Source organism: Oryzias latipes, chromosome 9 (genome assembly GCF_002234675.1).
Source record: "Oryzias latipes chromosome 9, ASM223467v1".
NCBI classification, from domain to species: Eukaryota; Metazoa; Chordata; class Actinopteri; order Beloniformes; family Adrianichthyidae; genus Oryzias; species Oryzias latipes.
In genome coordinates this window covers 33,105,036-33,116,358 of record NC_019867.2, presented here as the reverse complement: position 1 = coordinate 33,116,358, position 11,323 = coordinate 33,105,036, and the positions used below count along the sequence as shown (strand labels likewise).

General features: G+C 46.4%; 1 protein-coding gene across 3 annotated transcripts in view; it reads right to left on the bottom strand.

The window, feature by feature from the left end:
- Positions 1-2,132: 2,132 nt before the first annotated feature.
- Positions 2,133-11,323, bottom strand: part of LOC101165133 (SH2 domain-containing protein 3C) — a 34,905-nt gene continuing 25,714 nt past the window's right edge. For all 3 annotated transcript variants that reach the window (XM_023958911.1, XM_023958912.1, XM_023958913.1), the window contains exons 3-8: positions 9,204-9,454; positions 6,089-6,204; positions 5,302-5,473; positions 3,572-3,683; positions 3,282-3,488; positions 2,133-2,744 (exon numbers count right to left, since the gene is read on the bottom strand). In XM_023958911.1, coding sequence (XP_023814679.1) covers positions 2,587-2,744; positions 3,282-3,488; positions 3,572-3,683; positions 5,302-5,473; positions 6,089-6,204; positions 9,204-9,454 — 1,016 coding nt within the window. In that variant the 3' untranslated portion in view covers positions 2,133-2,586. The remainder of the gene's footprint in view (positions 2,745-3,281; positions 3,489-3,571; positions 3,684-5,301; positions 5,474-6,088; positions 6,205-9,203; positions 9,455-11,323) is intronic.

Below are 11,323 nucleotides of genomic sequence, written 5' to 3'. Positions count from 1 at the left end.
CCATCTTTGCATCCAAGCATCCATAGATCCATCCATCCATCTATGAATCCATCCATCCATCCATGCATCCATCCATCTATGCATCCAAGCAACCATAGATCCATCCATCCATCCATGCATCCATTTATCCATCCAAGCATCCATCTATGCATCCATTCATCCATCCAACCATCCATCCATACATGCATTCATGGATCCATCCATGCATCCATCCATCCATCAATCCATGGATCCATCCATCCATCCAAGTATCAATGCATCCATCCATCCATGCATCCATCCATCCGTGGATCCATCCATGCATCCGAGCATCCATGAATCTATCCATCCATCCATCCATCCATCCATGCATCCATCCATCCAAGGATCCATCCATGCATCCAAGCATTCATGCATCCTTCCATCCATCAATGGTTGCATCCATCCACTCAAGCATCTATCCATGGATCCATCCATCCAAGCATCTATCCATGCATCCATCCATACTTCCATCCATCCATGCATCCATCCATCCATGGATCCATCCATCCATCCAAGCATCTATCCATGCATCCATCCATCCATCCATGCATCCATGCATCCATGGATCCATCCATCCAAGCATCTATCCATGCATCCATCCATGCATCCTAGCATCCATGGATCCATCCATCCATCCATCCAAGGATCCATCCATGCATCCAAGCATTCATGCATCCATCCATCCATCAATGGCTGCATCCATCCATCCAAGCATCTATCCATCCATCCATGGATCCATCCATCCATCCAAGCATCTATCCATGCATCCATGGATCCATCCAAGCATCCATCCATCCATCCATGCATCCATGGATCCATCCGTCCATCCAAGCATCTATCCATGCATCCATGGATCCATCCAAGCATCTATCCATGCATCCATGGATCCATCCAAGCATCCATCCATGCATCTATCCATGCATCCAAGCATCTATCCATCCATGCATCCGTGGATCCTTCCATGCATCCGAGCATCCATGAATCTATCCATCCATCCATCCATTCATCCATCCATGCATCCATCCATCCAAGGATCCATCCATGCATCCAAGCATTCATGCATCCATCCATCCATCAATGGCTGCATCCATGCATACATGGATCCATCCATCCATCCAAGCATCTATCCATGCATACATGGATCCATCCATCCATCCAAGCATCTATCCATGCATCCATGGATCCATGCATCCATCCATCCATGGATCCATCCATCCATCCATGCATCCTAGCATCTATCCATCCATGCATCCGTGGATCCTTCCATGCATCCGAGCATCCATGAATCTATCCATGCATCCATCCAACCAAGAATCCATACATCCATGACTCCATCCATCCATCCATGCATCCATACATCCATCTTTGGATCCATCTATGCATCCATCCATCCATGCATCCATGGATCCATCCATCCATCCATCCATCCATGCATGCATTCATCCATGGATCCATCCATCCATCCATCCAAGCAGCTATCCACGCATCCATCCATCCATCCATCAATCCATGGATCCATCCATGCATCCATCCATCCATCCATCCATCCATCCAAACATCCATCCATCCATCCATGGATCCATCCATGCATCCATCCATCCATCCATGCATCTAAGTATCCATCCATCCATGCGTCCATCCATCCAACCATGCATCCATCATCCATCCATGCATGCATTCATCCACGGTTCCATCCATGCATCCATCCATCCATCCATCCAAACATCCATCCATCCATCCATGCATCCATCCATCCATTCATGCATCCATCCATGCATCTAAGCATCCATCCATCCATGCGTCCATCCATCCAACCATGCATCCATCCATGCATCCATCCATCCATGCATCTAAGTATCCATCCATCCATGGATCCATCCAGGCATTCATGCATCCATCCATGCATCCAATCCTCCATCCATCCATGCATCTATGAATCCATCCATCCATTTATCCATCCATGCAACCAAGCATCCAAGCATCTAAGTATCCATCCATCCATGGATCCATCCAGGCATCCAAGCATTCATGCATCCATTCATGCATCCATCCAGGCATCCATCCATCCATCCATTCAAATCCTTTAAGTCTTTGTAAAAAGTGCAAAACAAAAGGTAGAACAAATGTTTTTATTAAGGTCCATATCGTTAAAGAAGGTACTGTCAAGTTTTTCAGATCTGAAGGAAAAGGGTTAAAGGTTTTCAAAAATCTTTGCTCAGAAACAAGGAAATCCTTTACTTAAAAGAAATTACATAAAACTGGATCTTAGTATTGCAGTTAAACTGCAATGGTGTGTGGTTAGGGTTAATTCTGTCTTACTAGCTGACATGGACTCAAAATCTGTTCAGCTTCAGCTACTGTCTCTGTGGCACAACATGGGGTTTAGGAGGTTAAGGCAGAAAATGCAGAAGGGATGGCGATCCCCAATTCCTGTGACAGACATCCTCTGAATTTCTCTGAAGCCTCAGCTGTCATATCACAGGCCTTACAAACAAAGGAACATGAGTGGATTAACCATTAACCAAGTAGTGGTGGTGACCTGTGCCTTATTCTCTGACTGTGGGGCTAGTACCGCTGTAGCTTGTTGGAAAGCACAGTTAGGACCTGGTTGAACTTGGAGTATCGCAGTGCCTGATTCTCCTCAGATCCCCTGCTCCCCCACAGCAGCCTCATCTGGAAGTCAGTCAGAAAGATCTCCTGGATCTCTGGCTGCGCCTGGAAACCTGCAGAACGACGAGATGGTATGATTTTCATCAGTGTAGGGATGAGAGCATCACTCATCCACATGCTGAACACGGACTCAGCAGCATCTCCATTCTGGAGGAAGGTGTGGAGACAATACTAGCAGCAGACGTCCTTCAATCCCCTTCTCTAAACCAGGGCTTGGTGTCCTTATCAGTCTGTCTGCAGGCTCTGCTTTGGAACAAACGCCAGTCTTCCCTCTGACCCGAGTGCAGATGTCACCTCACCAGAAGGAGGTTGTCTCAGACGGGTTTTTAGCTCATAGAGGACCATAGAAAGGAGGGGGCTGCTCCTAAGGAGAGCACAGGAGTCGCTGCCGTTCTCTTCAAGCTCGTACGACCACCTCAAGAGACGTCATGAAACGTGCTTTTCATGCTTCTTCTTCCTCAACCTCTCCTATTTTCTCCCCCGCTTCTGCTTTCCAACCCTTTCCTTCTTCACCTCCTCTCCCTACTTGACCTCCTTCCCCTCCTCCTCCTTCCCCCTCTCCTCTCCCTTTCACCTCCTCGATCTCTTACCTTGCAGTTTAGTTTGAGCGTTGGATCTGTAGATGGGTCCCAGCTGAGCGAAGGTTCTTGCCGCTCCGAGGTGATTCATGACCATATCCACCCCACCCTCTGCCATGTCCCAGGGCTCTTTTCCTTCACTCCCCACGTCACTTCTCTCCATCAGTGTAAGAAAGGGGAGGATGTGAGGAAAAGTGGTGTTGGCCAGCGGGCAGCTTTCTGATTGACAGACACATGACCACAGTGTTAAGTATGTTGACTCACAGCTGTACGGCAACTGAAATATTTAGCAGCACAGATACCTCTTCCTTCGTTCAGGCTTTTAAAAAAGGGCAGTAGAGTTTTCTCGTAAAGGATGGCGCCCTCTGTGTGTCGCTGTCGTAACACCGCCCAAGTTTGCTCCAGACGAGACATCTGCAAGAAAGTGGAGCGCTGCAACCTATGAAACCACCACAAATGGACCCGACTGAACCCCAACAATAACAACGCTTTCTAGAACATACTCTAAGATTCAAGTTCAGCAGTTCCTGGGTGTTAAAACATCCTGCTAAAGCGTGGAAACTCAGAGTCTTCAGTCTTTGAAAGGCTGAATGGAAATCAAATGACTGACCACAATAACTGTATCTCACACTGCACAGACAGGGTAAGACAGAGGGAGTGTGTCCTATCAGTGGAAGAATATGCTTTACCATCTCAACCCTTGTGCTATCCTATGGGGTCCAGATGACCCCCCCCTTCCATTGAGGTGTTCTCCCTACCATGACAAAGGTGGATAAAGGTGGAAAGATTTCATGTAATCCATGGACACCAGTGAAGATCACAAATCATTGAAGAAAAAAGGTTCTGAGCACTGTCTAGTGGGTCTAGATGACCCAATCCCCAATGTTAAAGTGCCTAGGATAGAACAAGGGCTACGCTGCAGACCCTTTCCAGAAGATTAGAACATACTGGAAAAGCTGTACTCATTTCCATAGAACATAGATTCAGGGCCCACTGTTTAATTTATAAGTATTAATTTGTGTTTTGGTTTCTTTTTTACATAAATTGGGGTTCCAGCTCAGCAAACACACAAAAACAGGATTTCAAAAAGTTAGAACCCTCAGGAGAAATCTGCCTAAATTCTGCAGGACTTATTTTAAATGGAGTTTCACCAGCTAATCATCTACTAAACACAGGTTCCCCTGATGTCATTAAATTGGTTCAGTTGGGTTCAAAATGGGGAAAACTTCAGACATCTATCCAGACCTCCATCACTGACCCCTCCATCAAATGGGTAGAACGCCAAAGTTCCTCGCTAAGGTGGCTGGCTGTTCCCAGAGCGCCGTGTCCGAGCAGACAAACAGAACGTCTGATGGAAGGACAAATGTGGCGGGAAAAGAGACGACCCCATCCAGATTATTGATGGACAGATCAATCAGAAAATATTTTGATGTGATCATCACCTCTGTCTTTATCTTTTTGAAAAAACTGAGAGTACAGACTGATTCCTCCACAGTTTTCTCATTTTCTGAAATCTTTTTTTGTGGGTTTTGTTTGCTGAAAACATGATTATTTTTATTTTAATAAACAAAAAGTTGAAATCAATAAAGCAAGCCCTGAATCTATATTCTATGAAGGTTTATTTGAGTGAAAGGAAGTGTGGAAATAAATATACTTTTCTATGATTCTAGTTTTTTGGGAAGGGTCTGTACTTCACCAAGTGACACTAGCTGGAATGAACAGAGGGTGGCGCTGCAGGTCAACGTGCGGCAGGCGTGCATAAAAGGTCATAAAAGGTTATTTAGTCACTTAGTAACAAAACAGAGACAGAAAAGAAGTAGAAACACCATAACGATGAATTTGCTCTGCAGCAACCTTAGATAAAAAGCAAAAATGTTTGATTTCTGAGAGGAAAATGTCTTTTTATCCTAACAGAGGCATATAACCTTTGAACTTTGTCTGCTGACCATGAACGTGTGAATGAGAATGTTGATCCCAGTTTGGTCTGCAGAGCGGTCAACAGCAAAGAAAAGCAGCAGAGTGTGATCTTCACCTGAGGCAGCTCCAAGGCTGTCATGACGGCTGAAAAGCCAAACATGTTTCCTGTCGTGCTCTTCAGCTCTGCAGCAATCTGGATGATCTTCTGAAGCAGAAGAGCGCGCTCTTCATGCGTGCCTGTGCAGCCCAGCACGTGCACAGCCAGCGTAATGGCCATGGTCTGAAGCCTGCAGGAACATGCCCATCAAGATATCGGATTCTGATCAATAAAACATCTCATCTGAATTAAAAAGCATCATTTAGAGTTTAGGAAAAGGTAAACATTTGAAATGTTCAGCAGTTAGGAGTTTAAATCAGATGAAAAACTCTGCATTTCCTCAAATTCACCACTTTTTTGTCACACAAATGGTCTAGTGCTGCCAGTCTGCAAAATAACACACCCTTGCCTCCCCCCATATGAAAATGTGCAGAAACAGGGGGTCAATATCTCAAATGGTTTGTGTTGATCTAACCAGTAAAATAAAACACGGTATAAACTCAGACAATGTTATCTCTCTCCATGTTTTTTGTTTGTGACTTTGTCTCAACACCAGGAAACCGTTGGGTTCATTTCAGCATTGTTTACATTTTCTTTGCGATCAGACAACATTCATTTGGATTTTATAAGTGCTGTTCATGTGCACGTTTCCACTGCTGAGTTACACTGATGCAGAATTAGAATTGAAGGCCTAACCAAAGGCTTCACTGGAAAAAGATCAACATGTTCTGACTGGGGGATTTGTTCTACTATCAATGGTAAAAGGATAGCGGATCCAGTTTAAAGTCAACCTTGTGTGACATACCTCTCTAGCAGGTCTTGTCTCAGCTGCTGGCCGTGTGGTAATGTCAGTAGCTCCATTCCACAGCTTACTCCCATCATCCTTTGCAGCTCTGGTGTCATACCCAAAATCCTAGCCACCTGAAATGAAACATTTGGTTGGTTGAGTTATAGATATATACACCCCTGAGAAACTCAGTGTTAATATTTGGTTCAGTAGCCTTTGTTTCCACAGTTCAAACGTTTCCTGTAGTTTTTCTGCAAGTATGAACAAAGCAGGTACATTGGCCCACTCCTCCACACAGATCTCCTCTAGATCAGTGAGGTTTCTGGTGGTACATCTGGTGGTACATCCCAGGCCCCTGCATGTGATGTTCCACCAGACCATAACTGAAGTGGCTGATATCAAGAAGTCCTACCAATGGCTAGAAATGGCTGGCCTACAGGACAGCACCGAAGAACTCATCCTGACAGCTCAGGAACAAGCCCTGAGCACCAGAGCCATAGAGGTTCAGATCTACCACACCAGACAAGACCCAAGGTGTAGATCTACCACATCAGACAAGACCCAAGGTGTAGATCTACCACATCAGACAAGACCCAAGGTGTAAAACTACCACACCAGACAAGACCCAAGGTGTAGAACTACCACACCAGACAAGACCCAAGGTGTAGAACTACCACACCAGACAAGACCCAAGGTGTAGAACTACCACACCAGACAAGACCCAAGGTGTAGATCTACCACACCAGACAAGACCCAAGGTGTAGAACTACCACACCAGACAAGACCCAAGGTGTAGAACTACCACACCAGACAAGACCCAAGGTGTAGATCTACCACACCAGACAAGACCCAAGGTGTAGATCTACCACACCAGACAAGACCCAAGGTGTAGATCTACCACACCAGACAAGACCCAAGGTGTAGAACTACCACACCAGACAAGACCCAAGGTGTAGACCACCACACCAGACAAGACCCAAGGTGTAGATCTACCACACCAGACAAGACCCAAGGTGTAGATCTACCACACCAGACAAGACCCAAGGTGTAGATCTACCACACTAGACAAGACCCAAGGTGTAGATCTACCACACCAGACAAGACCCAAGGTGTAGAGCTACCACACCAGACAAGACCCAAGGTGTAGATCTACCACACCAGACAAGACCCAAGGTGTAGAGCTACCACACCAGACAAGACCCAAGGTGTAGATCTACCACACCAGACAAGACCCAAGGTGTAGATCTACCACACCAGACAAGACCCAAGGTGTAGATCTACCACACCAGACAAGACACAAGGTGTAGATCTACCACAGTAGACAAGACCCAAGGTGTAGATCTACCACATCTGACAAGACCCAAGGTGTAGATCTACCACACCAGACAAGACCCAAGGTGTAGAACTACCACACCAGACAAGACCCAAGGTGTAGAACTACCACACCAGACAAGACCCAAGGTGTAGATCTACCACACCAGACAAGACCCAAGGTGTAGATCTACCACACCAGACAAGACCCAAGGTGTAGATCTACCACACCAGACAAGACCCAAGGTGTAGAGCTACCACACCAGACAAGACCCAAGGTGTAGATCTACCACACCAGACAAGACCCAAGGTGTAGATCTACCACACCAGACAAGACCCAAGGTGTAGATCTACCACACCAGACAAGACCCAAGGTGTAGAACTACCACACCAGACAAGACCCAAGGTGTAGATCTACCACACTAGACAAGACCCAAGGTGTAGATCGACCACACTAGACAAGACCCAAGGTGTAGATCTACCACACCAGACAAGACTCAAGGTGTAGATCTACCACACCAGACAAGACACAAGGTGTAGATCTACCACACCAGACAAGACACAAGGTGTAGATCTACCACACCAGACAAGACACAAGGTGTAGATCTACCACACCAGACAAGACCCAAGGTGTAGATCTACCACAGCAGACAAGAATCAAGGTTTAGATGTACCACACCAGACAAGACTCAAGGTGTAGATTTACCACAGCAGACAAGACCCAAGGTGTAGATCTACCACACCAGACAAGACCCAAGGTGTAGATCTACCACAGCAGACAAGACCCAAGGTTTAGCTCTACCACACCAGACAAGACCCAAGGTGTAGATCTACCACAGCAGACAAGACCCAAGGTGTAGATCTACCACACCAGACAAGACCCAAGGTGTAGATCTACCACACCAGACAAGACCCACGATGTAGATCTACCACAGCAGACAAGACCCAAGGTGTAGATCTACCACACCAGACAAGACCCACGATGTAGATCTACTACACCAGACAAGACTCAAGGTGTAGGCTGTGCAAAAAGGCGCCTGAAACAATCCAGCACATAACTGCAGGGTGTAAGATGCTGGCAGGGAAAGCATACATGGAGCGCCACAATTAAGTGGCTGGAATAATATACAGGAACATGTGTGCAGAATATGAACTGGAAACCCCAAGGTCAAAATGGGAAACACCTCTGAAGGTGGTAGAGAATGAGAGGGCAAAGATCCTGATCCAGATCCAGACTGATAGGATGGTGATGGGGAACCAACCAGTCATTGTAGTGATAGATAAAGAACAGAGGAAAGCCGTTGTGATGGATGTGGCAGTGCCAAGCGATGGGAACATCAGGAAGAAGGAACATGAGAAACTGGAGAAATACCAGGGACTCAGAGAAGAACTGGAGAAAGCCTGGAAAGTGAAGGTGACAGTGGTGCCTGTGGTAATTGGAGCACTGGGGGCAGTAACCCCCAAGCTGGAGGAGTGGCTACAACAGATACCTGGAAAGACCTCAGACCTCTCAGTCCAGAAAAGAACAGGAACAGCTAAGATACTGCAGGACCCTCAAGCTCCCAGGCCTCTGGTAGAGGACCCCAGCTTGGAGGAGAAACCACCCGCGGAGGGTGAGAGGGGTGGTTTTTTAATATACATACATTACATGATTCAGAGAGTGATTCAGATTGATCTGTTTGGAAATTAGTTCTAGGCAAGAAACATTTGAAGTTGGAGTTAAAGGTCATGACAAACTTTTGACCTGCAGGTTTAACATAGACCTGCTGTTAACCAGTTCACCCGAAACTAAGCCCTGAAAACAAGAGGGTGGTGTTGGCACCTCACAGTCTGCCTTGGTGATGATCTTGGCGGCAGTATGAGGGTCTGTGCTGGCCAGGAGTTCCTTCACCCTTCGCAGGACCCCCACCTCCAGGGGTTTGTTGTGCTTGAGCATCAGCTGTGACTGATACTTGCTGGGTTTGAAACTGGAGACTGTCTCTACCAGAGGTAAAACCCTGCTCCCCCAGGTCCGACAAGGCTCTGTCTCTAGAAAGTCCTCTGCTTGCAGCCTCTCCACAAAGCATGGTGGTGCTGTGGGTGGGAAAGGGCAGAAAGAAGGGCAACATTTTAATTCACAGCCCCATGCCCCACCCCATCTGGGAAGTGAAGGTGACATCAGGGGCGGCTGTGGGCCAGCGGTAGGATGGTCGTCCCATGATCGTTAGGTTGCAGGTTCGATTCCCGCCTTGCACGCCCATGAGTCAAAGTGTCCTTGGGCAAGACACTGAACCCCACCTTGCCTCTGGTGGTAGGCAGGCGCCTGTGTTGGGCAGTGGAGCCGCCACCAGTGTGTGAATGTGTGAGTGAATGTGTGAAAGGGTCTGTGACTGTAAAGCGCTTTGTCCTTGTAGGAAGAAAGGCGCTATATAAGTATACGCCATTTACCATCTAATTTTCTTCATCTGAATCAGGAAAATACTGTTCAGCAGCTTTGAGCGTCTCAGAAATGTCTGAATATCAACATCATTCTGATCCCCCTCAGGGTCACAGGGATGCCAGCGACTGTTGGGCAACGGCGGGTTACACCCTAAATAGCCCTCACACATGTCCTGCACTGCTCTAACATACTTCCTGTCACTCCAGACTTCCTCATCCAAAAGCACAGTTCCTTTCTGGACATCCTGTCATAAACTTTCTCCAGATCTCCAGAGACAGTGTGTCTCTCTCTGACCTTCTCTGTGCTTCTCTATCAACATCCTCAAAGCAAAGATTCCATCTGTAGTTCTCTTTCTTGGCATGAAACCATCCTGCTGCTCACAAATGTTCACTTCTGCTCTTAGCCTAGCTTCAGCTACTCTTTCCCATCTCTTCATTGTTTGGCTCATCAGCTTTATTCCTCTGCTGTTACCACAAATCTGCACATCTCCTTGTTCTTGTTGATGGACACCATCACACTTGTCCTCCGTTCCTCAGGAATCTTCTCACCACCTAAGATGCTGTTGAACAACCCAGTTAGAAACTCCACTGCCATCTCTCCCAGACACTTCCAGACCTCCACAGGACCAAGTGCCTTTCCACTCTTCATCCTCTTCCATGCTCCCCTTAATTTGTTCCATGCTGCATCTCCCTGTACTCCTGACTACTCTCCTCAGTCCTTTCAGTGTCTCCCTTTTTCTTAGCCAGCCTTTTACTTACTCTGTCTAAACTCCTGCAGCTCCTCATTCCACCACCAAGTCTCCTTATGAACTTTCTTTCCTGATGACACACCAAGTACACTCCTGTCTGTCTCCCTGATCACGTTAGCTGTAGTCATCCAGTACCTCCTGACCACCCACAGCCTGTTCTAGCTGCTTCTTAAAAGTCCTGCAACATTCTTCCTTTTTCAGCTTCCACCAGTTTGTCCTCTTCTCTGCCTTTGCCCTTTCTTTCTTCATCTTCTTCATCACCAGAGTCATCCTACACACCACCATCATATTTTCTCTTTCACCTACCACTACTTTGCAGTCACTGGTCTCCTTCAGATTACACCGTCTACACAAGTACAATGAAATCTCTTTTAATTGTAACTCAGTTTTTTCGGATGTTCATTTCTAGTTCTAGTTAATGTGAATTCATTAGTAGTTTAACCTTTAATCCTAGTATGTGACTTCTTTGGGGTGGACTATTCCAAACTAAATTGTGGAATACGTAAGGGTTAATGGCAGACAAAGTGTGCGCTATTACTTTTTAACGCAAGGAAGCCTAACGAAGTGCGTTAAATAGTAATAACGCACACTTTGTTGGCCATTAACCCGCTTATACCATGGTCACTTACAAAAGCAATACATATTAACCAGTTCTTAGTCCTTAATTCTTGTTTTTTTTTTTCAGATTTGGATCGCTTTTCTGACAAAAAGCGGACTATTTGTTACGTGATGCGGCGCGATGCGCGTAACAAATAGTCCACGTCGCGCCACCGCT